The 27,195-nt window shown below is 33.3% G+C and overlaps 4 protein-coding genes across 5 annotated transcripts; all 4 read left to right on the forward strand.

The window, feature by feature from the left end:
• Positions 1-4,221: 4,221 nt before the first annotated feature.
• Positions 4,222-7,303, forward strand: LOC123884365. 2 transcript variants are annotated; one of them, XM_045933449.1, is made up of 5 exons: positions 4,222-4,313; positions 4,594-4,776; positions 5,479-5,622; positions 5,881-6,092; positions 6,272-7,303. In XM_045933449.1, the coding sequence occupies exons 1-5, from the start codon at positions 4,295-4,297 to the stop codon at positions 7,076-7,078; spliced, it is 1,365 nt and encodes a 454-aa protein (XP_045789405.1). In that variant the 5' UTR covers positions 4,222-4,294; the 3' UTR covers positions 7,079-7,303. The 2 variants fall into 2 exon arrangements, with proteins under 2 accessions (XP_045789405.1, XP_045789410.1); XM_045933454.1 differs by lacking the exon at positions 4,222-4,313 and adding an exon at positions 4,331-4,450.
• Positions 7,304-8,693: 1,390 nt separating this feature from the next.
• LOC123918532 (pre-mRNA-splicing factor syf2) lies at positions 8,694-11,768 on the forward strand. Its single transcript, XM_045970611.1, has 6 exons — positions 8,694-8,985; positions 9,148-9,290; positions 9,903-10,117; positions 10,205-10,445; positions 11,068-11,204; positions 11,289-11,768. Exons 2-6 carry the CDS (start codon positions 9,164-9,166, stop codon positions 11,514-11,516), a joined length of 948 nt encoding a protein of 315 aa, XP_045826567.1. The 5' UTR covers positions 8,694-8,985; positions 9,148-9,163; the 3' UTR covers positions 11,517-11,768.
• Positions 11,769-12,011: 243 nt separating this feature from the next.
• On the forward strand, positions 12,012-14,145 carry LOC123918523 (purple acid phosphatase-like). The gene has a single exon (XM_045970602.1). The coding sequence runs from the start codon at positions 12,517-12,519 to the stop codon at positions 13,936-13,938; it is 1,422 nt and encodes a 473-aa protein (XP_045826558.1). The 5' UTR covers positions 12,012-12,516; the 3' UTR covers positions 13,939-14,145.
• Positions 14,146-17,901: 3,756 nt separating this feature from the next.
• On the forward strand, positions 17,902-26,823 carry LOC123902611 (glycerate dehydrogenase). The gene is made up of 13 exons (XM_045952379.1): positions 17,902-18,583; positions 18,677-18,760; positions 19,346-19,486; positions 19,731-19,852; positions 20,012-20,093; positions 20,428-20,500; positions 20,581-20,672; positions 20,768-20,842; positions 25,841-25,948; positions 26,034-26,111; positions 26,235-26,279; positions 26,392-26,506; positions 26,602-26,823. Exons 1-13 carry the CDS (start codon positions 18,461-18,463, stop codon positions 26,622-26,624), a joined length of 1,161 nt encoding a protein of 386 aa, XP_045808335.1. The 5' UTR covers positions 17,902-18,460; the 3' UTR covers positions 26,625-26,823.
• Positions 26,824-27,195: the final 372 nt, after the last annotated feature.

Consider the following 27,195-nt stretch of genomic DNA (forward strand, 5'->3'; position numbering starts at 1 on the left):
ACTTTGCTAAAGTTATTCATTCGTTTGGGAAACTAATATCTCTCTAAATTCAACTACTCTTCAATGCTTTATTATATATTTAACCAAAAACAGAAACTGCACATATATATGTGTACTTGATGATTATGTGCATGATGTTAAGTTTAACAAAGACCTCTACTTTATTAATGTTGGTTGGAATTTACTGATTATGGATCCGTTTGTTTCGTAAAATGGTAAATATTGGACATAACAGCTCAAGACGAGTTAACACTCTGACATAAGCATTCGGAAAATTGAATCACCAAGTATCATCCTAAGCGCTCATATATCCTTCCACCCCCGCGATAAATTTGGACCTCTCCATGTAAATTTGGACCCAACAAATCCAAAATACCAGAGTTTCCATCAATACCATGATCATTGGCATCCTCAAACTCCTCCCTATCCTATGCATCATAATTTTGAGTATCTAATGCCAACAGAATAGGATCTTGATTGCCTTTCCTTTGGTGGACGAGGGGGGTGTACCACAAAGGCACTATTTTGGCCCAAAGCATTATGAGCACTTTGGCCCAAACTCATTAATAAACAACTTTTCTAATGTATTTTGGCCCAAAGTATATACCAGTACTAGTTAATACTGTAGTTAGATGTTTTCTCTTCCCCCCTCCGATGAATCTTTTATACTCCCCAATATTCCAATTTTGCCCTTGCAGAAAAATTCAGTTCGCAGAAACCGAATTTTTTCTAGTGCAAATTCAGAGTAAATTTTGGTTTTTAGAACCCGAAATTTGTTTTCAAGGCAAAAAAAAATTCGGTTTCTACGAACCGAAGTTTTTTCAAGGGCAAAATTGGAAATTCAGGGGGATAAAAGATTCACGGGGGGTGGTTAGAGAAAATATCATGTAGTTATTATTTGAACAACCGATTAGAGCCTTTATTCCAAAATTTTGTTGGTTTTAACATTTTTATTTTGTCAACCCTCTAGTTCATGTAGGGGAGTCTTAATAATTTAGAATTTGGCCGAAAGATAAATAATACTATCTTAAAAAAAAAAAAAATTCTTCCGAACAATTTATCTTAGAGATATTCATTAACTACTTGAACGTAATTACTTAGTTTAAACATTAAAGATAGTACAGACACATATTTTTTAATTATATATCTCTGACTTAGCTAATATATTTATTTTACAAACAAATTCATAAGAAATAAACATTCTAAATTACCTCAAAGATAAATTAGTAAATACCTTAATGACAAAATTTTACGGGCATTTGTTTTTGTGTGCATTTTTTTATGGTGCCTATGCATTGTCATTCATTTAAATATTCATAACAATCTATAAACCGTGATGTCCTTAAATCAATTTTTTTAAGTTTGTTATAACCACAAAGAATAAATACATTTTAAGTGAAGAACAACACAAAAAGCACATAAAAAAATTCACTTAAGTGTTGTCAATATCTTAATTTTTTTGTTTACATTAAACTCGGGATCGAACCCAGAACCTATAACGTACTACCAAAAACCTATAACTTAGAATAACAATCAGCCTTATCAAAATATATAATTCATTGGATTAATGTTCCATTTATAATAGATATAAGGCACCCACTTTTTTTTTTTTTCACCAACCACTTCCAAGAATTCCTTTTTATGTTGTCAAAATATCTTCGAGGATCGGTACCTTTGATGAGAATATGAGGTCGTTTCTTACTCCAAATATTCCACATCATTGCATGTCACACCGTTAATAATCCCTTTAAGTATTTTCGACGCCCCGCCGCCGAACAAAATATTCCCATCGACACAAAGGAATCCGGATGTACCGACGAACTAATACCAAACCACTTGAATATTTTATATCACAAATTAACCACTTGAATATTTGTTACTACTATTAATTTATTATGACACGATGTTTAATATTTATTTTAACCGTCATATTTTTGTTGTAATTTGATTTTACGGCCTCCATTTTATAAAAAAAAAAAATATACAAAGTAACTGCATACTTTGTCCAACAGAAATATATTTTTTTTTTGAAAAATGTCCAACAGAAATACTTCAAAGAATTAATTAATTAAGATTGAATAATTTCAAAGAGGGCCATTACTATTAAGAGTTATCCAAAATTTGATAGCATCGTGATAAAGACGCTGGCTGGCTGGCTAGAGTAGACTTGCATGATATATATACGCATGCAAAAATCTTATTTTGACCATTAATTAATTAATTAAGAATAATTTCTTTCATTTTTTTTTTTTTGGTAAACTAATTTCTTTCATTTGATTTTCCTTGTACTTGCACTTGCACAGCACCACAAATTAAATAATTGCATGTGGTTGGTTATAAGTCCATCCAGCTAGGACGGTTCAACAGCTTTTTTTATTGTCAAAAAAAGTCATTAAAGGGTTGTACCGTTTTTTACAAAACTTTCTTCTTCTATTCACACACACTCTGTCTTCCTATCCGGACCGTCCAAACAACTATTTACCGTTTTTCACCGCATCATTCCAAAAAAAGAATTTATATGATTATAAAATCATTTTTTAATAATAGTGTAAAATTAATTTACATTCAAAACAAAACAAAACAAAATTACATTAGTGGTGCGTATTACTCTAAAAAGTTGCATGTTTTCGTTATAACAAAAAAATTTACACACGTAGTTTTAATCTCTTTTATTAAACTAATGTATATTTTTAAATGATATTTTACAAATAATTTTTTGTGGTTAATTATTTTTGGATGGCAATTACAAATATGTATTTTTATATAATGGAGATGATGATCGAACTCACGATCTCTAACATACTACCCAAACTCCTCCATTACTAGACTAAACATACAGTGGCTAGCAAACATGTTTAAAACATTATAAAAAGTTCATTAAAAAATTCAAAGTTTAATTTATAAAGTCAAAATTTTCCTCACTTCATCTTTATTTTTTTGTCCAGTACGAGTTTAAAAACGAGTTTAAATTTAAATATAGAAGGAAAGAGATCAATTGAATCTAAAACAACATTAGGAATTTTGTTTCCCATAATGCATTTCTATTTTCTTTTAATCGCATATTATTACTACGTCATACATTACGTCAGATATCCACTATTTCAATTTATTGATTTGATGATTAACATAGAATATTTTTTTTTTGACAATCATAGAATATATTTAAACATAGTTAATTAATTCAATGTATATGAATATCTATTGTCAAAAAAAATTAATTTTAATTCAATGTACACTATATATTCAACCTAGAAAAATGCATTGACAAAAAAAAAAAAGTTAGAAAAATATTATTTCAACACAAACTTCCAAACAAAAATACAAAAAATCTACGTATTCGCACAACTTTTTAAATTTTTTTAATACATTTTGCACCTTTAAAGAACCATACATAAAAGAGACAAAACACAAATATCGTATTTTTCCTACAAAAATATGTTCATATAACATAATTTATCCGTTTAACAAAAAAAAACATAATATATCTGACTTACTCCATCCGTAACACTTTATAAGCAAAAATATATTTTTTAAGTTCATTATATATTTAATCCATCTGATATATATTATGGACCGGATACATTAGATATACAATGAATCTAAAAAAAATGCATTTTTACTTATAAAGTGTTAAAAAGAGAGTATTAGATTAGTCTTTTAAATGAGAGCCTCTTCATCTCCTTAAAGTCGTAAACTATATATGAAGCATTGAAGCCAACCTTTGTAGGTTGTAACAAGTCCTTTTCATTAGACCCTAACTCCTTGGGTCTTTTGAGTTGTAAGCAAAGATTGCTATCAAATAAGCAACATTTAGCGTGTGACATTCTAGAAGTGTTGACAAAATTTTCTTTGTTTTGCAAAAATTTCAAACATGCATTCAAAACTTGTGAACTCAACTCTGACGTGCTTTCGTCCTTTTTCCATGCTTCAATTAATTTTCCTATTTTACTAATATTCTTTTTTTTTTGGTCAAGACCTATTATAATATTCAATTGGTCAAAAAATCTCATAAATCTAATTTTCAATATGGTCAACAAACAAACGCTTCCTACCATGTTCATTCATTCATAATTCATTCAATTTGATTATTACTTGTAGCAGAGAAAATTATTATTTAATTAAAACCAAAACACATCTCAACAAACCTGTTACTGTTTCATTAGGAATTTGGTGGCACCAACTTTCTCCATCAACAACGTCCATCTTTGACTTCTCCTAGGTAACTGTTTTTCTTTGTTCCTTTTTGTATGTTTGATTTTTCATTCTTCAGTTTGTTGCTTCTTGTTTCACTTTCATGGCTGTCTCTTTTTGCTGTATGTTTTTTTTTTCTATTATTTCTCTTGTGTTCTTCTGATTTTACATATTCAAACATTGATTTTATAAGCTGGAAATGATGTTTTATTGGTGATCATTTTTTCGATGAAAAATATGCATTAAAAAAAATGAACATGTAAAACAAAAAAAAAAAAAAATTGTCTTTTTCAGATTTGTGTGTTTTTCTTTTCTTTTGTAAGAACTATGATATATTATTTATGTGAATATGTTGTTTAATTTGAGTTTTTTTGTTTTTGTTTGTTGGATTGGATGAAACAGTTTGTAGCAAAGGTGAGGAGGGTGAGAGTTGGATAGAGATAGAGATGGCTCAGGCTAAGAATCCAAGAGTTATGCCAAACTGTGTTTATGCTTCTAATCCATACCATGAATGCACTGAAAATTGTTTGCATAAGATCAATGAATTCAATTCCAATAAGCCACCTAAGAATAAAAAGGGTTCTGGTTAGTTCTACTTCCTCTTTGCATTTTTTATATACATAAGTCTCTTTGAATGGCGTATTTTCGTTTATCTGTTGACATGTTCATAAACTGTTTTCACCTTATTTGCATAAGTTACTATCCAGGATATCTCATAAAAAAGTATATATGAATGCAATTTGATTTTTTTTTTTTTTGTTAATGAAATAGTTTATACATAACCGCTTATATGATAATCGATTATGCTGTAAGAGCTTAATTAAGTTGTTTAATCGAACAAACAATATAATTTATTTATATTATGAAGTAAAACACCATTTCTGTATTGTTGGTGGCCTCAAAAAAGTCACTTCTTTAGTTGTATCAATTGTAACTACCGACGACCCAAGAGCGCTTAGATGAGATGGCGCGGGTGTCTTCTTCTAGCTTAACAAAGGTTCTGGGTTCAATCTCCGGCTTGGGCATGTTGCAGGCTTGCAGCCACGTTAAAACTCTTAGTGAGACATTAGTCTCTGCAGTTGCGCGTAGAGAATACATGGTTTACACCAAAAAAGAAAAAAATTGTAACTGCTGACTGGCTTATTGCTATATGTTACTGCTTATTCATGATTTTGGTATGCTTGGACTGTTTTGACTTATTGAAAGTGCTGGTAATTTATTATTTTCTTGAGTTCTAACTGCTACAAATCTCTCAACACTTATAAAATCTGTCCTTTTTTCCCAAAGGTTTTCGCAGAAGTGTAACAGACGTTGACATAGGAAAAAAGACGAACGAAGAAAAGCGCACACACTCAGGCTGTCCTAAAGCATCTAATCCTTACCATACATGTGATGTCAATTGCCAGAAAAGAATGTCAGGAGCTGATTCAGGTTTCCCTTCATTTTTTATCTACTACTATATTTAAGGATAACAAATTCAATGATGTGTAACTCAGTAACAATTTTCTCATTTTTATATATCGTGCGTCTTCTTGTCGGCGCCTTTTCCAATTTATAGGCCAAGTTTAACTTTGTTTTCTAGTTAAGATGAAAGTAGTGTGTAATACTAAGCTGGAAACTAATCCGAATTGGATCATAGTGAATGTTCGTTCATGAACGTGTATTGACTACAATCTTCTCAAATTGTAGGTGCCATTTCGTTAAACTTTGACAGGAAAAAGAGGCTAGGTTCTAAGCCTGAACTCCCAGTTCTTGACAATGTACCGAAATCGAAAATTGGTGCTATTTATCTCACTGATGCTGCATCACCAATATCAAAATATTATGAAACTAAAAAGCTGGAGCCAAAAAACAATGAGATTGTACCAGCTTCTGGTGCACTACATACCCTAGATGTCAAGGTAACAGCGACCTCGCTTTTCTCACACCCTCTTCGGAACATTCTGTTGGGCATATAATTTGTTAAGAGTTTGTTAATCTGTTATATAACAGTCTGTAAGCCACGCTAGTTATCAAATATGTAACTAATCTTCGCAATAGCATATAGTTGACTTGTCTCTTGACCATGTTTCTTTTGCAGCCTGTCAGTGAGAAAGTCCAACCAAAGGATAATTTTGAGAATCTAGACAGTGTGATACTAACAAAACAAGGAGGGGATAAAAACTCGTCGACGAAAGTTGTTCCAATATCCTCTGTTGATGACATTGGAGATGGTCTAACTTCATCAGCTGGTGGATCCAAGCACTTTTGTTACTCTGATGTTCTTCATGATGATGATGATGATGTTGACAGTGGAGAGGAGAGTGATTCTGTGGTTTCTGAGTCACGTGTTCCGGTTGGAAGATACCATGTGAAAGAAAGCTTTGCTACTATCCTGCGATCCATCTTCGATAAGTATGGCGATATAGGAGAAAGCTGCCATTTGGAATCGGTTGTAATGCGTTCGTATTACATCGAGTGTGTGTGCTTCGTTATCCAAGAGTTGCAATCAACCTCGATTATGCACTTAAGTAAGTCCAAGGTCAAGGAATTGTTGGCTATTCTTAATGATGTAGAGTCTGCTCAACTTCGCGTGGCGTGGTTACGTAGCATAGTTAATGAAATTGCTGAAAACATCGAACTCATCAATGAGCACCGATCTGTGGAGGAGGCAAAGGCTAACTCTGAGAGTGAAATGGAATCACTGAGAAAAGAGCTAGAATCAAAAATGGAAAATTTGGCTGAAAAAGAAAAAGAGGCAACAGATATTAAAACAAAAATCGAAGGGATCAAAGAGCGTCTCGGTGAGCTTGAGGTGAAGTCGTCTGATTTGGAGAAGAACATGTTATCTATCAAGTCCAAGGTTGATAATTTGAATAGCAGATCATTGCTAGATGAACTACTTTAATAAATAATAATGTAAACTGGTGATGGTGATCATGGTAATGGTATTAGTATTTTGGCAACTATGCTATATTTACAAGCTAGGTAATGCTATGATGATTACATAATACTTCAATTTTTTTGGTTAAAGATGATTATCCCAACAACTTTGGGTTGTATGAATTATGAAGACCTTGTTGAGGTCATGATAAAATTTTAGTTTATCTGGATAAAAGACACTTTTGTTTAATCACTTGAGGAATTATTTGGCCAGTAAATTTAATACTTTTTTAGCTCTACTGCTAATTTATATTATGATATTTCGGGCGTTTGAAAGGGAGAGGGGATGAAAAAAGAAAGATACAAAGAAAGAGTTTATGGTTGAGCAAATGTTAACCAATACATTAAAATATTGAATGGGGAATTTTTAGATAAACATGGTGTAGGTAAAATGTATTGATTTAAGTGTGAGTTGAGGATGAAACGGTGAATGATGAATAATTTATAAGTGAGAGGACTCATAAACCTAACACCTTAAGGTTTTGGGTTAAAGTGTGGTGTCCAACTCACTTATGTAGTTGTGCAAGACCCGATGTGATGATCCACGTATCCCTCAAGACCCAACACCTTCTTCTCTACTACTTTTATTTTCCACTCACTAATGGTCTAACATAACTATATGTATTGGAGCATACCTCTTTGCATCGAATGCGAGGTAGAGATTGACGGTCTCAAGCTTACAAAACATACTCTAACTGTATTTCATATACCAGATATCTCTTTAAGACCCTAGACTGACTATCATGAGATCTTTTATTTTAGTTGGGATTAGGGGTGGTCAAATCCAAACTAATCCAAATAAAAACCTCAAACCAATAAAAAAAACTGAAAACTTCAAAAAATTGAATATTTTTTTATGTACTTTTGGATTTCGGATTGATATTTCAGAATCAATCAAAACCGAACCAAACCGCATACATCTATTTTATTACTTATTTATCTTTTTATTATTATAAATATGTATTGCATTAATCTATTTTTTATTCATTTAAATTTTGTTAATAGTATTTGTTAGTATAATTTAATCTATTTTTTACTTTTTGATATTTTTCAAATATATAATTGATAATTTTTATTCCAGAATATTATTTTGTAATATATTATATGTTATATTTTACATCAAACTTAATATTTATTTTGTTTAAAAAGTCAAACTATTGTTTTATAGCGTTTTTTATAATATTAATATTTAATAAAAAAAATTATCATTTATAATATGGATCTCCAAAAACCGATCCAAATTAAACCGCATAAAATTGAATCGGATTTTTTTTATTTGTCATTCAAAACCGAACAAAACCAAAAATAAATTTATTTTTGAATCGGATAAGTTTTTGCCTCAAAAATCAATCCAAACTGAACCGCGAGCACCCCTAATTGGGACATTCATAGGTTTTTTCTGGATTCGTTGTTCTTGTTCATGAATTGTTAAAAAAGAAGAATTAATATGTTTTATTTAAGTTATTTGTCAAAATTGATCCATAAGAATCATCTCACTCATATCAATCTTTTTCCTTTTTTTTATATTTATTTATTGGTAAAACAAAAAAAAAAAGTATCTAACTATTATGATTTATCCATGGTGTAACAAAATAATATACGTGTGTTTCAGCCATAAAATAAAAACGTGAAGATAAAGAAAATATCTTTAGCACAACATCGAAATTGGAAGAAGCAAAGCAATTGCATCATACAAACGCAAACCAAACCCCCCAATAATCCAATTCCAATTTCCATCGCTGCTTCTTCTTCTTCTTCTTCTTCTTCTTCAGATATCAATCAATCAATCTCTGCTGCTACATACATACAGAGACAAAATCATCTAATTGTCACGCTCTTCTCTCTCTCAACGCAACGCATAAAACAAAAAGGGTAACAATCGCTAACCTAATTCACTCAATACTTTTCTTTTCAGCTTTGATTTTTTTCCCCTTCTTTCAATTCCAATCTCTGTATGTGTTATCTCTTTTCCCCTTCTCTTTTCAATTCACTCAATTCATAAATTAGGGTTTTGTTATTATTATTATTATGCAGAAAGAAACTATACAACATGTCTGAGGAACGAGATGTTCATCCCGATTGCCGGAATGCAAGTAACCCTTATCACGAATGTACTGATTACTGCTTTAGAGTCATCGCTGAAGCTAAACTCAGGATGCAGCTACATCATCAATCTGGTTCGTTTTTTCAATTCCACATATACACTATCTTCTATTCATTGCTTGTCATCAATCTTCAATTATCTAAATTTTGATTCTTTCAATTGATAATTGGATAATACTTATCTATTATTGCTTTCATTAGAATTAGAATTAACTTTGGTTTAATCATTGTGTTTGTAGTGTGTGTTTAGTTCTTCAATGACAATACTTGATTTTGAATAAATCGATTTTAGTTAAAATTGAGCTGAATGTGAAATGGTTTATGTCTGTATACATTCACGTAAAATTGAGTTAAACAATAATTTTGAGTGTAAAATCATGTTTGGAGTCAAAATCTACAAATAAATCTACAAGTTATAATCAGTTCTGGAGACAAAATAAATTCTTCCTCAAGACATACAAACATGTAAAAATTAGTTCTACACCCCTATAGAATCGTTTGCTCCATCCAAATTGAAACCAAACATGTACATAATGAATTACTTTTTTTGTAACAAGTATCTTATTTTATACATGTGTGTGTGTGTATACGCATAAAACTTGAAATGTTAGTATTATTTTTTGTTATATATGTTTCTGAGTGTTTTTGTCTATATTTATTTACACGTTGTTTGCCGCATGTATCAGAAGTTGCACAAGCTAGTGGGGGTAGTCGTCGTGAGGAAGCCATCCCAAATGAATTGTATCCTGACGAGGGAACACATGACGACGGACCGAGACCTGAAGAAAATTCTGATAGTGAGCCTGATCAGCCTGAGCCTGCTCAAGAGAACATGGAGGATGGCTCCTTCCCGAAACTCTCTTCCAGACAGAAAAAGTGGATGGAGTTGAGAGCCAAAATGGTATTAAATGATTAAAATTATTGTGTTTGTAACTTTTATTTATTTATTGGAATAAAATTAAAGATCCTTGCTTTGTTTCCCTGCCAGCAAGAAGCCAAAAAACGTAATCAAATTGAAATAGCTAATGAAAAAAAGAGGATGGAACCTCCAACTGAGTCTAGGGGTGTTTCTAAACAAAAGTGGCTTGAAGATAGGAAGAAAAAGATTGGAAAGCTTCTCGATGCAAATGGATTGGATATGACAAAGGCTTATATGCTTGACACACAAGAGGCTGCAGAAGAGAAATACAAGAAATGGGATAAGGATCCTGCTCCATTCGGATGGGATGGTATGTTTTTCAATATATATTTCCAACAACTGTTATTGCACAATCAATCACTATGTTAATTTTCTAGCCGGTTTGATTTTATATGCTCTTGCATAATCAATCAAATACGTTATTTTTCTAGCTGGTTCGATTATATTTATTCTTGCATGCATACATGTATACACACAGATATAAAGTTTAAGTGTACTTTATTCTGTCTGTGTTGGCTTCAACGCGGTTCCCAAAAATATCAAGATTTTCAGACTCGTGTAGAGTTTGTAAGCTTGCACAACAACCAGAGTTTTTAAGCTTGACTACATGGATCAAACATTATAATGTCGTATTATAAATTATAGTTTATTAACCGAATATTACAATGTCTTTTTCCTTAAGTGAGACCCTACTAGATTTGTTTGCACGAATGTTTGCTGTTATGGAGAATTGCACACATGTTCTGATACTAAAATACTGATAAAGAGGTGTTTATAGGCAGAATAACACCTCAAAATATTTGTCTAAATCACATGAATATTTCTTTTTGTTATTTGAAAGCTGACAGAGGTTTTATCTTATATGAGAGATAAGTGCCTTCCTGTAGAAGTTCTTATGGAATGGATGATAATGTAACTATTTGTTTTACCAGTTTTTAATCAAAGGACATTGTACAATGCATACAAAAAGCGGACCAAGAACATTGAGGTTGACGTAGAAGAATACAATAGAATGAAAGAAGCTGATCCGGAATTCTATCGTGATGCTTCAAGTCTCCAGTACGGAAAGGTATAATGTCAAAACATAAAGTATTATTTTTACTTCTGCATACCAATGGATATTTCATGAGGAATTTTCTTTCCTTCATTGTAGGCGCCAAAAATCTCAGAGGATAAGATTGACAAGATGGTACAAGAGCTAAAGGATAGGGATGCGAAGCGCGGGTCATTTAGCAGGAGAAGAAAATTTAACGATGAGAAAGATGTTGACTCAATCAATGACCGTAACGAGCATTTCAATAAGAAGATTGAACGTGCCTTTGGTAAATACACATTGGAGATTAAAAATAATCTTGAGCGTGGAACTGCATTGCCTGACTGAGGCACTTGCTTTTACAGTGGTGCGTTGTATTCTCATTGTTCTAATGCTGGCAAGTTTAAATGGTGGATTGCATTTTCTGAGGGTTTTTTTATCAGATGTAATATTATAGATTTTTGCTATGCCCACATATGGAGCATTGTGGAGTATTTATAACTTCTGGAGTTTAAATGCTTGCTTCAGACATGGGTTCTTCTTTTGTAGCACTCTTCTCGTTCATTCTATGTTTCAATTCATTCTATGTTTCAATGTGTATGAGGCATTTTATACAAAAATGGATACAAATGATTTGAATCAATCACGGTGCAAATTGAAATACACATCACATGATTGGATAAAACGTTACATGTTGAACCAATCACATGATTTTGATGTGTGACATGAATTAGAAATTTTTTTGACAAATAATATTAACAATTTTATGGAACCTTATTCTTTTCCAATTTATTTTATTGTTGGATATGGATTTAGAGTAAATTTATTTTATCCTTAATAAAAAAGAGAGTAAATTTATTATCCAAGAGTATTGATGGTGAAAATTGAATCCTGGTCAACCATTGATCACACATTTGATTAATGATCTTATACACTTAAAATGTGCGAAGCACTATCAATTTCTTCCAAGGTTCAAGCTATTGTATTGATCATTTACATGCTGTGGAAAATTATTTCCACCTTATCCAATTATTCATTGACCATAGTAGTAAATGCAAAGTTCATTGTCACCATTACATAAGAACTTCCAAACTAGCAAACAGTCCTATTGACTTGTAATGAAAGAAGTTTCGTCGAAACAAAGTGTCATGATAGAAAAACATGTGCTATTGACTTGGTAGCCTTTTGGAAGAACAATTCTAAAAAACTTTTAATCCCTTCAAAGAAAACGATTGGCCAAGTCCCTACACTGACTCACTGTTTTATTGACTCCAAATCTGAATATTCAACATTATATGTCAATTCCATTTGTAGTTTAATTCATACCACTCTTTTGAGTTTGAGAAAAATGGGTGTTTTTAGAGGATTATCATTTCCTACTAGTTTTTTATTACTACTAGCTTTGGTGGTTTTGAATTTAGTGTGTCTGTGTAATGGAGGAACAACTAGTACTTTTGTTAGGAAAGTTGAGAAGGGCATTAATATGTCACTTGATAGTGATGTGTTTGCTGTTCCTTCTGGTTATAATGCTCCCCAACAGGTTCATATAACACAAGGTGATCTTGTGGGGAAATCAGTGATCGTATCGTGGGTGACTGAGGATGAACCAGGGTCGAACACAGTGCATTACTGGAGTGCCGAGAACAGCAGCAAACAGAAGAAGAAGTTAGCTAAAGGGAAAATTGTTACATATAAATTCTTCAATTACTCATCTGGTTTTATTCATCACACTACTATAAACAATTTGGAGTACAACACCAAATATTATTATGAGGTTGGACTTGGGAACACAACAAGGAAGTTTTGGTTTATAACTCCTCCCGAAATTGGTCCTGATGTGCCATACACATTTGGTCTCATAGGTGATCTTGGTCAGAGCTATGATTCAAACACAACACTTTCTCACTATGAATTGAACCCGAGAAAGGGACAAACAGTTTTGTTTGTTGGAGATCTCTCTTATGCGGATAACTTCCCGAATCATGACAATGTTCGGTGGGATACTTGGGGAAGGTTTGTAGAAAGGAGCACGGCTTATCAGCCGTGGATATGGACTGTAGGAAACCATGAAATTGATTTCGCACCAGAAATCAACGAAACCAAACCATTTAAACCTTATTCGCACCGATACCATACTCCTTATAAGTCATCACAAAGTACTTCACCCTTTTGGTATTCTATTAAAAGAGCTTCAGCACACATCATTGTCTTGTCATCATATTCAGCTTATGGAAAATATACACCACAGTACAAATGGCTTGAACAGGAGCTACCAAAAGTTAACCGGACAGAAACTCCGTGGTTGAGTGTTCTAATGCATTCACCTTGGTATAATAGTAACAATCATCATTACATGGAAGGGGAAACAATGAGAGTAATGTATGAGCCATGGTTTGTTATGTACAAGGTTGATGTTGTGTTTGCTGGTCATGTACATGCCTATGAAAGAACCGAACGTGTGTCGAATATTGCATATAATGTTGTAAATGGTATTTGTACTCCTATAAAAGATCAATCAGCTCCTGTATACATAACAATTGGAGATGGCGGGAACCTCGGAGGCATAGAAACCAACATGACAGAACCACAGCCAGAGTACTCAGCATTCAGAGAAGCTAGCTTTGGACATGCCATTTTTGACATAAAGAATAGAACACATGCTCATTATAGTTGGCATAGAAATCAAGATGGTTATTCTGTTGAGGCTGATTCTCATTGGTTTCTCAACAGATTTTGGAACCAAGTTGATGATTCCACAGCACATGTTTGATGTTTCCCATTAACACATTGATTTACTCCTCTTTTCACAAGAATACTCAATGTGATGTTAATCAATAAAGTCATTATTATTACTATGTAATAATTGTATGTGGGTCAATACCCTACCACCATCAATTATTATGATTATCATTACCTTTCATTCTACTTTGTATAACTGTTTATATAAATAGTACAAAGGAACATGCATGTTGTATAACTTTAACAAGACTTCTCTGCTAGCTCATTTGCATTGTCATATCAGAGTTTCTCCATTAGCAAATTTGAGTTAAAAGTAGTTAATGCAGAATTAGGAGGAAACAAGAAAAGTAAATAAATTGTGACATGAATACAAATTGAGCAAATGGCATCCGATGGATTGTATTATCATTATGATGACATTAGTATGAGTTTAGAGAATCTTAAACATGAACAAAATGACAAACTTAAATTTCCACAAATTACTCAAGTTCGTGTATGAATTTTTTTTTTTTTTTTTTGAATAAATTCATGTATGAATCTTAAAAGGACAGAACACTCCTGTAATAGTCCTTTTCTTCCACTAGGAGAGTCATATCATTCTTGAGATCTTCATACCTGCGTAGCTGTTTAGGGGTCTTTCCTTGGATCTGGTCTGCCACAGTCTGGCATGACATGTGAAGGTTTTTGGTTTGATGTCTCTATTGCATTCCATATACTATGTATAATAATATTGTGATTAGAAATAGTTACAAGAGGTACTGCAAAGAGAATTTGATACAATCCAAAATTTTAAGAGCGTAGATTATATGAGTTATCTTACTTATATATTTTTCAACATTTATCTTTTTATCCAATATCAAACTTCTAACTAACATTTGACATACCGGCTACACATGACAGAGTCTTCAAGAAGAGGCCTACACAAAAAATTAGATATACGATAAAAAAATCCAAGTTGAACAATAAAAAAGAATTCTAAATTTAGCAAATGTTATTTTAGATGAATAAGTCGAAAATAGATATCTTATATCAGGTAGTGGATAAGTAAATTAAAGTGTATATGAAAATTAGTTGTTCAATTAGTTGAAAAATGTAAAATGATATAAAATAACTTTTTAATATTTTACGTTAGTATTTTAAATTTTTTTAATATTTAATATTATATATATTTTATTTAGTATTATCACATTTTAAAATGATAAATGTAAAATAATATAAAAGAACATTTTCATTACGAATCATATTCAACTAAATATTTATTTTAAGTCACGCGATGCTCGTTAATTCTATTCCTCTAGTGGCCCGATAATCGATATAGAATTGAGAGTTTAATCCCATTCAATTTTATAGAACCGATTTGTTAGGTAAAGATTATGTCTACTTATAAACTATGACTAGAACATCGACCCGTGCGGTGCACGGGTCTAATTAGCTGTAAGATATATAATGATTAAATAATATATGATAATTCCAATAATGTAAGGTATATGAAAAAAGTTGAGTAACATTAAACGATAGTTCAATAATAATTTTGGATAAATATTCATACAAAGAAAATTATGTTATATTACGAAAGACTTCCTTATAGACAACATTCGAAGTCTTAGTCGTATCTTCACCGTCGTCATCGATGATCAATATTTTTAATCATTTTCTAGAAGTAACTCTTGAAATTGCAACATACAACTGACCATGTGAAAACACTGGCGATGAAAGATATATCCCAACATGCTTTAAAGATTGCCTCTGACTCTTATTAATAGTCATCGCAAAAGAAATCATTATAGGAAATTGTCTCCGTTGAAATTTAAAAGGAATTATCACGTCAGATGGTGTCAGAGAAAATCTAGGTATGAAAACCTGATTACCAATATTACTTCTTGAAATAAATTTTCCTTCAAGAGCACGTTTTCCCAATCTCGTAATAATAAATATTGTTCCATTGCATAATCCTAATTTTTAATTCAAATTCCTTAATAACATAACTGGAACTCCAACTTTAAGTCTCAACTTGTGATTTAGAAGTCCCGACGTAGAAATCGTGTTAAAAAAAATCGGGAGTATGAACATCATCCACTGTTTGACTGTCTACATTTTGTGTGAGTGTAGTATCATAACTCAAGTATGTTTTTTCTTCACCAGAAATTAAATCCAACATATAATCATTTATTGTGTCGACTATTGAATTTTTAGGAGCTAGTATAGCTCTATTTTGGAAATACGTTATATCGTTCATGTTTTGTAAAAATTTGGGATATGTGCTTTCAACGATAGAAGCAAGAGGATCACCTGAATTTGGAATCAATAAATCTGATGGAATGTCAAGTTCTAAATCATCGTCGTTTTCATCTCCAATTTCCCCATCGCCAACACCCAAAACCCATTCAGAAAATAATTTTCTTTGTTCAACGTCTGCACTTGAAATACCACCGAGAAGCCTCATGTTTTTACTTAATGTTAAAACTTCACAAAATTTTTTTAAGAACCGAAGAATTAATAGTAGCATGAACAACTTCTGGCCTTGTACCTTTGGGTATTACTGGTAGAATTTGTCTAAAATCTCTGCCAAAAACAACTTTTCAACCGAAGGGAATGTGTTTATTGTTTTTTATCAACAGACTTGAGAATATCTTTTAAAGTTCGATCAACAGCTTCGAAACAGTGTTTGTGCATCATTGGTGCTTCATCCCATATAATGAGGTTTGCTTTTTGTATTAATAGCGCCAAAGGGCTTTTAGGAACTATGATACATGTTGAAAACTTGTCAACATTTAGAGGAATACAAAATCTTGAATGTGTTGTTCTACCGCCAGGTATAAGCAATGTAGCGATCCCACTTGAGGCAACTGTTAAAACTATCTCACCTTTTGAGCGTAATGCGACTGACATGACCCTCCAAATAAATGTCTTCCTTGTACCGCCATAACCACAAAGAAAAAACACACCATGTTTGTTTTCGTTAAATCTTGTCATGATTGTGTCATATACTTTATGTTGCTTTGAAGTCATAGTTAACATCAATCTAACATGTTCCTCAGCTAATGATTGTTTGTTATAATTCAATTCGTCGTGTATTAAACTATTTTGTATATCAGGAACTAATGATGTGTCTGCTCTAGGCATTGGAGGATAATCTTTTAAACTCTTCCCACAACTACGTAACATCATCTCAATATCTCTTAGTGCATATTGTATCAATTGATCATCGGTTAATATTAAATCTGCAATGTTAAAATCAAAATAATGAATGTGATTAGTGACATGACTATGATTGTGTTTGGTTGTATTGCAAAAAAATTGATTTAGCAGAATTGAGTTTGATAGATTTGATTTTGGTTAAAAGTGAGTTAAACAGAATTGATTTATGTTTGGATACATTAACGTAAAAATAAAGGGTATTTATAAAAAATATCAATTCTTTTTCCATTAATCTTTTTTGACAAAATTCTTTTTCCAATTTTAAAAAACTACAATTTAATAAACTGCATAATAAATAATTTAAAAAGTGATATAAGTAAGGTTACATGAGACATTGAAATGTGAAAGATGGTTTTTTTTTTAATAGATTTAAATATTGTTGAAGGTGTTATAGTATGAGAATATATATATAACTTTTCAAATCACACGTGATAATAACTTTTCAAATCTCACATGATAATTATTCTCTAAATTTATGATCTAGTAGAAAAAAAATCATTGATCAGGAAAGACATAAAAATATTTTGTGATGAATAATATAGTCAACAATAATTTTGATATGATATACTTTTAAAATTGATGGTGCTTATCAATTATTGCACATAATTTTAATCACAATTGGTATACTTGCCATAGTGGTTAGAAATAAAATGGAGGGAAAATGAGAAAAACAAATTAGGGTTTAAAATTTGCTTATGTATACAAGCTTATAATATAAAAGATGTGAGACTCTTAAAATATTATATCACTAATTATTTTAGGAAATAAAAGACAAAATAATAGAAAGGATGTTATTGTGTTTGGAGAAAGATGATGAAATGGATGTTATCCTAACGAGAGGCCCAAACGTTACATCAAACTCATCTCTTCCCTACAACACCTAACGGCCTCACATTAACCTTCAAAGGGCTCTAATCCTATACTCACCAACATTCCATGATCATGCAATCATAGAGTCAAAGTCATCCCAATTCATCAATTTCATTGGTCAGAAAAATATCACCATTTTTTTTAAACCAATTATCCGACTCAAAGACCGACTAACTTGGGATCAATCTCACCGTCCACTAGCAGAAACCAATTATCCGACTCAAAGACCGACTAACTTGGGATCAATCTCACCGTCCACTAGCGGAAACCAATTGACACGAGAGAATTCAAACGTAGAGAGGAGACACTTTAAGGTCCCACCGAGCCTATGCCACCTGGCCGACACATGAGGGTGTAACATATCACTACTGTACACTGCTTCACACTGAATCATGAATCTATTATATATTACTATAGTCTACTCAAAATTCATCATCATCATCATCATCACCACCTTCACTCGTTAAACTAATTAAGCTACTTGAATGGCGAAACCAGTGTCAATTGAAGTATGGAATCCAAATGGAAAATACAGAGTTGTGAGCACAAAATCAATGCCTGGAACTCGTTGGATCAATCTTCTCATTCAGCAAGATTGTCGTCTTGAAGTAATCAATTCTCTCTGTTTTTTTGCTTCATTCTTTCTTGAAATAATAGTTTCTAAGCATTGTATGTGTTTTTTAAATGTTTTGTAAATTCAGATATGTACTGAGAAGAAAACAATTCTATCGGTTGAAGATATCATTGCTTTGATTGGTGATAAGTGTGATGGAGTTATTGGACAGGTAATCAATCAATGAAATACAAGATTTTTATATTCATCATCAAATTAGGAACTGATCAAAATTCAAGTTTTTTTTTTCTTCTTTGAAAATGATTTGAAATGGTGTTAGACTATATAGTGTGGTTTTTTTGTTGCTTTGAGGGTTAATTTTATGATTTGAGATTATAGACCTCAATTTTAAATAGGTTTTTGTAATTTTGTTCAATATTTTTATTTTATCTTGTATTGTTTCATAGTACATAATATGATTTAAACTATGAGTTTAATTTTCGTGCACAATCGGTGTAAAAAGAAGTTTTACACTTGTCGTACATCACAAATTCACAACAAATCATGCGTGTGACTTTAAAAGTAATTATGATAAAAGTCAAATGTTTCTAACAATCTAATAGTTATGATTGATAGTGTAAAAACGGTTTGCACCGATGGTATATATAAATTGAATTCATAAAGTATATGTTAATGATATTGTGAATCAAAAGTAGAGGGGGAGACGAGTGTATATTTTAACATGAGAGGTAATGTAATTTAAGTATCTTCCAGGAAAGGGGATTGTAAATTACTGAAAGTTTATTTACTATTGCAGCTGACTGAAGACTGGGGAGAAGAGTTGTTCTCTGCTTTGAGCAAAGCAGGAGGCAAAGCTTTCAGTAATATGGCTGTTGGTTATAACAATGTTGATGTCAATGCTGCTAACAAGTATGGCGTTGCCGTTGGAAATACTCCTGTAAGCTATCCCTTTTCCATCTCTCATTTTTTCAGTAACTATGGTTACACTTTCATTTTAAATGCATGCGGTGGTCGTTGAGGTATCAGCTTAGTAATAAGAGTTAGGTCTTGTAACCTCAAGTAATGGGAGTCAAATCCTCTCGGAGACGATTGTAAAACTGTCATTACTTGAGGTTACAAGACCTCAAGTAAAAAAAATGTATGCTTGTTACAACATTAATTTCATTCCTTGTTTTTGGTAGGGAGTACTCACAGAGACTACGGCAGAGTTGGCAGCTTCACTGACTTTGGCCGCTGCTAGAAGGATAGTTGAGGCAGATGAATTCATGAGGGCAGGACTGTATGATGGATGGCTACCTCATCTGTATGAAAAATTATCCTTTTCTTGTTTTACTTTTATTTAGGAGTTTTGTTAAATATTGTGCAAGTTCTTCTTTGTTAGTCTTCATACGTTGAACTGTGAGTGTCGCGCGTACTCTTCAGAATGCTGGAATAACTGCTTGGCTTTTTGTTTCTCTGGCAGATTTGTCGGAAACTTGCTCAAGGGACAAACAGTTGGAGTTATTGGAGCTGGCCGTATTGGATCAGCTTATGCAAGAATGATGGTAATTTTCAAATAATAACTGTCTATTTGTCCCAATTCACGTTTACTTGATTGCGTTGATTTTTATTTTTTTTGTTATATGCTAAAGTTGTCACTAAACATTACTTGGTTTCCGAGTACTTGGCATAAAATTGAAACGGTCACGATCCTCCTCAAAAGTTCTCACATCAGATGGATATCTAGAACAAGTTAAAATATAATCTACATTGGTCAATTTACTGGGCTACCCTTCCAAAACACTATAACTTGAAATCTTGCAAGAAAATGCACTCTTTAGTTTGCAGATGTTAATGACTTTAATTTGACTATGATGCAATTTTTTTCTGTTGTATCAGGTTGAAGGGTTCAAGATGAACCTGATATACTTCGATCTCTACCAAGCTACACGACTTGAAAAGTTTGTCACAGGCATGTCCCTATGTTATTTTTTTAAAATGATTTGTTGACTTTAAATCAAATTGACTAATAATCATTTTTCCTTATTCCAGCTTATGGTGCTTTCTTAAAGTCAAATGGTGAAACACCGGTGACTTGGAAAAGGGCAGCATCCATGGATGAGGTTCTCCAGGAGGCAGATATAGTAAGAATTTGATGCTGATAGTGAAAGTTTGCAGATATAAACATATCACATTCGATTATTCCAAATAATTTGGTTTATCATGAATTCTTTTGTAGATTAGTCTTCATCCTATCTTGGATAAAACTACTTATCATCTAGTCAACAAGGAAAGACTCGCCAAGATGAAGAAGGTAAGAGTTCAAGGAACAAATTCTTTTCTTTAACTTATTCATTCATGGCATCAAGTAATGCAAATTGTTAAGATAGAAGAGAAAAGGAAAATTGGAAAGAAGGATTCATTATTATTGAACTGAATGAATGTTAATACAGCAATAGCATCCTTATATACTGTGATCTAGGATCTACTGTAAGCTAATGTGAAGCTAACATACACTAACTTATTCTACAAGTTAGTTATCAAAACTAAGACTTACACTACAAGTCAGTTACAAATCCTAACTAACTGTGTACATATTTCTCCAATTTCTCATTGGTTAGATCATTTTTATTGATAGTTAACATCCTCCCACAAGCTGATGCTTGATATATATCGAGCAATCCAAGCTTGGACATGAAATGGTTAAACTTTGGCACTGGCAGAGCCTTTGTCAAGAAATCTGCTAGCTGATCTTGTGTTGCTATGGGAAGCAGTCTCATCATTCCATTCTGCACCTTTTCCCTAACAATGTGACAGTCTATCTCTATGTGCTTAGTTCTTTCATGGAAAACTGGATTTGAAGCTATATGCAATGCACTTTGATTATCACAAAACAAGACTGGCTGCTTTGTACATTCTATCTGCAAGTCTTTCAACAAGTATAGGAGCCAAGTCAATTCACAAGTTGCTGATGAAAGAGCTCTATATTCAGCTTCAGATGAAGACTTGGAGATGGTTGACTGTTTCTTTGCCTTCCATGACACAAGAGATGAACCAAGAAAGAAACAATAACCACTGGTGGATCTTCTAGTATCTAAGCATCCAGCCCAATCTGCATCTGAGTATCCAAGTATCTGCAAATCTGAATTTCTGTGAAAGAGAAGGCCTCTTCCTGGATTATGTTTGAGATATCTAATAACCCTACATGCTGCTTTGTAGTGAGTAACAGTTGGATTATGTAGAAATTGGCTCAGCTGTTGTGTAGCAAATGTGATATCTGGTCTGGTGTTGGTGAGGTACAACAGTTTACCAACAAGTCTTCTATACAAACTTATGTCCTCAAATGGCTTACCATTATCTTGATGCAGTTTAATGGATGGATCTAATGGTGTGGAGGCAGGTTTAGATCCAAGCAAACCAGAATCATGAAGCAAATCCAGGCAATACTTTCTCTGAGATATACTTATCCCTTCTTTGGAGTGAGCAACTTCTAAACCAAGGAAATATTTCACAACACCTAAATCCTTAATTTTGAAATTGTTATCCAAGATAGTTTTAATTCTAGTTATCTCTTGTATATCAGTACCAGTCAAAATCACATCATCAACATATATTAACAATGCAGTAAAGTGACTTTGTTGATTGATTGTGAATAGAGAATAGTCAGATGTGGACTGTGTATATCCCTCCTTGACTAACAAGGATGTGAGTTTCTCATACCATTTGCGACTAGCCTGTTTCAAGCCATATAAGCTTTTGAGTAACTTACAAACTTGATTAGGCTTAGCACACTGAACACCATCTGGGACTTTCATATACACATCCTCTTGCAGGTCTCCATGCAGGAAAGCATTGTTGACATCAAGTTGATGCACAATCCATCCCTTAATTGATGCTATGGCAAGTAACATCCTGACAGTGGTAAGCTTTGCAACTGGTGAGAAAGTATCAAAAAAATCCAGTCCCTCTATCTGATTGTAACCTTTAGCTACAAGTCTGGCCTTATATCTTTCAACAGTTCCATCAGACTTATGTTTGATTTTGTACACCCACTTACTCCCAATAGGCCTGATATTGGGTGGTAAGTCAACAATCTTCCAAGTACCAGTACGAGCCAAGGCCTCTAGCTCAGAATTCATAGCTTGAATCCAGTGTTCTGATTTACAAGCCTCACTATAGGTCTGTGGTTCTGTGTGTTGTGTGAGAGACAAAGTGTAGACACTATGTGAAGGAGATAAATGATCTAAAGAATGAAAAGAGGAGATAGGATAGAATGTACCTGAAGATGAAGATTGCAGTGAAGCACTTGATGAATTGCACACATAGTCAGACAGATGAGTTGGCTTATGTTTCACTCTTGCTGGTCTAACATTTGGTGGTGAAGGTGATGGTGATGAAGGGGAAGGAATGTCAATAGGTTGAATGGCTTCATTGGTAGTGAAGTCAGTTAGAAGTGTGGTTAATGGCCTTATGGATAATTCATTAGGAGAATCAGCAGGTATATGATTTTCTGAAGGTGTAGAATCAAAAGTAGAATGATAATGCCAATGAATGGGTGAGTTATTGGCAGTATATGGTAGAATATGATCAAAATGGGTGACATTTCTAGAAATGAAAATGGTTTTACTATCTAGATCAAAGAGAATAGAACCCTTGACACCTTGCTTGTAGCCTAAGAAAACACATTTTCTGCCTCTTGGTGACAGTTTAGATCTGTTGATGTTTAAAGTAGATGCATATGCAAGAGAGCCAAAAACCTTTAATTCATGCAAATTTGGTAAGGATTGATAAAGCATTTCATATGGAGATTTATTTTGAAGAACAGGAGTGGAAATTCTGTTTATGATATATGTAGCATGTAAAACTGCATATGACCAAAAATTTTTAGGCAAATTTGAATGGTATAATAGAGCTCTAGCAATATTTAAAATGTGCTGATGCTTTCTCTCCACTCTACCATTCTGCTGTGGGGATTCAACACAGCTAGTTTGGTGTAAAATTCCTTTAGAAGCATAAAATTCATTTATAAGAAACTCAGGGCCATTATCTGACCTTACTATTTTGACTTGATGATTAAATTGAGTCTGAATCATTTTTATCAAATTTATAACATGATTCCTTGTTTCAGCTTTGGATTTCATTAAAACAATCCAAGTATATCTGCTATAATCATCTACAGCAGTAAGAAAATAAGAATGATGATGAAAAGATTTTATTGAAATAGGACCCCAAATATCAAAGTGAATTACATCATAAGCATGAGCTGCTTTATTAAAACTAGTATTATAGGGAAGTTTCTTGTGCTTAGCAAGGTGGCAAACATCACATATTCCATTTGGATCTGCTGTTACATAGGGAAACTTATTGTGCAAGCTAGCTAGTCTAAGGTGGGAAGGGTGTCCTAATCTAAAATGCCAAAGGGCAGACTTAGGAATAGATTTGTGGTTAGAACCATCAATAGATGCCACATGAGCCACTTTATCTGTAAGCTTCAGATGATACAATCCATCATGTTCATCAGCTGAACCAATCATCTTCAAATTCTTCTTGTCCTGAATGATACAGTGTGTATTAGTAAAATTGACTATGTAATGAGGTGATTGGCACAATTTTGAAACTGCTATCAAATTAATAGAGAAATTGGGAACAAATAGAACATTAGTAATGACAAATTGTGGTGAAAATTGAACTGTACCAGAAAGCTTGGCAATAGCAAAATTTCCATTTGGAAGAGTAATATTGATAGGATTGATTTCAATATATGATTGAAACCAAGACAAAGAACTACATATGTGGTGACTAGCACCTGAATCAATGATCCAAGTGCCAAGAACACATGCATTATGAAGGGAATGAGATATACCTTTGTGAATCACTGATGTATGATCAGTGACCATAGAAGAACCAACCTTAACTGAGCTTGCAGATGCAGAAGTGGAGGCAAGGTTAGAATGCTGAAGTAGTGACATTAGCTTATCATACTGCTCTTGAGAAATTGAAGGAGGATTAGCTGCAATTGGCTCAGAGGAGGCTCCCTCAGTTGCAGCATTAGCAGAAGCATACTTCTTCATATGTGGAGGAACACCATTCTTCTTGAAGCAGTTTTCAACAAAATGATTATCCTTACCACAGAAAGTGCAATTACGAGGAGGCTTGGAGCCAGAAGTAGGTTTATTGGACCTAGCTGCATTGACAAGAATCTTAGATTCATCAGGCTCAGTGAAATTACCTTGGCGTTCATGCTGAATCACCATATGAAAAACTTTGTTAATTGGAGGAAGAGGATCAAGGAGCAAGATCTGTGACTTCACAGTAGAAAAGTGATCATTCAAGCCAGTAATGAAACGAATTGTTTGAAGGAGAGTGTGATTCCGGCGTGCGGAACGCATAGCCTCACAAGCACATCGTTGGCGACAAGTACAAGTAGGAAAAGGAAGATACAACTCCAATTCTTCCCAAAGAACTCTGAGTTCAGAGTAGAAATCAATAACTGAACGATTTTCTTGCCTCAAAGCATGGATTTCTTGCTGCAATTCAGAAATACGAATCAGATCACCTTGAGAGAAGCGTTCGCGAAGATCATTCCAAATGTCAATGGCGTTTTCAAGAAAAACAACCGATTGAGCAATTGAAGGTGAAATTGAATTCAAGATCCATGAAGAAACTAGTTGATTGCAACGATGCCACGCGCGAAACGCCGGATCAAAGTCATCTTCCGGCTGAGGAAGTGAACCATCAACGAATTCAAGCTTCATTTTAGCTCCGAGCGCACGTTTCATTGAACGAGCCCAAGACTGGTAGTTGGAACCGGTGAGAAGTGGCGTAACAACGACGGAACTCGGTCCATCACCAGGATGAACGAAGTAGGGAGAAGAATTATCGAGAACGGGATCGGTAGCATTGCGAGGAGGCATGATTCCGTCGGAGAAGACGATCGGAAACAGCTAACAGAAAACGGTTATGGCAGCGGAAAAACGGTTACGGTGGATCTTAAGGCGGTTGATACCATGTTAAGATAGAAGAGAAAAGGAAAATTGGAAAGAAGGATTCATTATTATTGAACTGAATGAATGTTAATACAGCAATAGCATCCTTATATACTGTGATCTAGGATCTACTGTAAGCTAATGTGAAGCTAACATACACTAACTTATTCTACAAGTTAGTTATCAAAACTAAGACTTACACTACAAGTCAGTTACAAATCCTAACTAACTGTGTACATATTTCTCCAATTTCTCATTGGTTAGATCATTTTTATTGATAGTTAACACAAATTGCCTATGATACTGATGATATATTCTTATTACAGGAAGCAATTCTTATAAACTGCAGTAGAGGACCTGTTATTGATGAAGTTGCACTTGTAGATCATTTAAGAGAGAATCCCATGTTTCGTGTCGGCCTTGATGTGTTTGAGGTAATTGAACCTTGTCTGATTTCGGATAATTGTGTTTGCCTTTACAACCATCGTTTCAAGTCTCCGTGTGATTTTTTTTTATTAGGATGAGCCCTATATGAAACCCGGGCTTGCAGAGTTGAAGAATGCAATTGTAGTACCACATATTGCATCTGCCTCAAAGGTAATACTTATAAATCAGCAATTAGTCCTTTGTATCACTTTCAAATGATTTTCATGGTTGATTCATAGCTTGAATCACTTTCAAATGTAATCATTTGTTTCATGTACATGTATGTGTTTGCAGTGGACTCGTGAGGGAATGGCGACACTTGCAGCTCTAAATGTGCTGGTATATCCATATGTCTCTCCATAATGGATTCATTCCTATGATTTTATCAATGTAAATTTTCAGTGTCTTGTACTGTAAAACTGATGAGTCTCCTTATAACATAACAATACAGGGAAAGATCAAAGGTTACCCAGTATGGTTTGATGCCAATAGGGTGGAACCATTCCTCAATGAGAATGCTCAACCTCCAGCTGCAATCCCAAGCATTGTTAATGCAAAAGCTCTGAGTAATAACATCTTTCACTTAGGCCAAATATTGATGTAAATAAAACTTGTTTCGAGTGTTAATAATGGACTTTATGTATTTTATTTCTAATTGCAGGTTTACCAGTTTCAAAGCTGTAGTGTGGGCGTACGAGTGTGCTTTTTATCGTACAAGAGCCTTCAAAGCTTGTGTGTATGCATACTGATGGTGGCAGTGTGAATATAAAACTATAAATACTGTCTTGTTAGTATCATTATCATGTGCTTGTAGTATATTTAAAATTCTTAATTGAACACCAAGAATGCTTTAAAATAAAATATGAGAAAATTTTGCCACCTATTTGAATATATGTTTGCTACTCTTATTTAATATGTCAATTGATGATACCAGAATGCAAATTGCAACTATTTTTCGTCGTCATTGATGTTTTTTATGATGAGCTCAATCTTTATGTTATTATGGTGATAAATTGGAAAATTGATTCAACTGAACATGAGTTGATCCAATTGAAATGGAGTAACATGGATTTATATGGCTGGTTGTTCACACACAAGGATAGTAGGTACAATGAATGTGATTGTTCTGAAGCCTAAACAACTTGGTTTTCAGCATATAATATATAAAGGGGATGCTTATAGCAGTGAGTCCCAAGGTGGTGAGTATAAGTCCACATCGATAAGTCAATGATGGAATTGAATAGAAGTTAGATAT

This window comes from Trifolium pratense, linkage group LG1 (assembly GCF_020283565.1).
Source record: "Trifolium pratense cultivar HEN17-A07 linkage group LG1, ARS_RC_1.1, whole genome shotgun sequence".
Taxonomy (NCBI): domain Eukaryota; kingdom Viridiplantae; phylum Streptophyta; class Magnoliopsida; order Fabales; family Fabaceae; genus Trifolium; species Trifolium pratense.

Bases quoted from the DNA above. Each gene is read 5' to 3' on its own strand.
- LOC123884365 (XM_045933449.1), top strand. The intron at 4,777-5,478 runs GTTAGTTCTACT...TTTTTCCCAAAG, and splicing joins TAAGAATAAAAAGGGTTCTG to GTTTTCGCAGAAGTGTAACA. The intron at 5,623-5,880 runs GTTTCCCTTCAT...CTCAAATTGTAG, and splicing joins AATGTCAGGAGCTGATTCAG to GTGCCATTTCGTTAAACTTT.
- LOC123918532 (XM_045970611.1), top strand. From the start codon at position 9,164: ATGTCTGAGGAACGAGATGTTCATCCCGATTGCCGGAATGCAAGTAAC. The intron at 9,291-9,902 runs GTTCGTTTTTTC...CGCATGTATCAG, and splicing joins GCAGCTACATCATCAATCTG to AAGTTGCACAAGCTAGTGGG. The intron at 10,118-10,204 runs GTATTAAATGAT...TTTCCCTGCCAG, and splicing joins TGGAGTTGAGAGCCAAAATG to CAAGAAGCCAAAAAACGTAA.
- LOC123918523 (XM_045970602.1), top strand. From the start codon at position 12,517: ATGGGTGTTTTTAGAGGATTATCATTTCCTACTAGTTTTTTATTACTA.
- LOC123902611 (XM_045952379.1), top strand. From the start codon at position 18,461: ATGGCGAAACCAGTGTCAATTGAAGTATGGAATCCAAATGGAAAATAC. The intron at 18,761-19,345 runs GTAATCAATCAA...TTACTATTGCAG, and splicing joins GTGATGGAGTTATTGGACAG to CTGACTGAAGACTGGGGAGA. The intron at 20,501-20,580 runs GCATGTCCCTAT...TCCTTATTCCAG, and splicing joins ACTTGAAAAGTTTGTCACAG to CTTATGGTGCTTTCTTAAAG.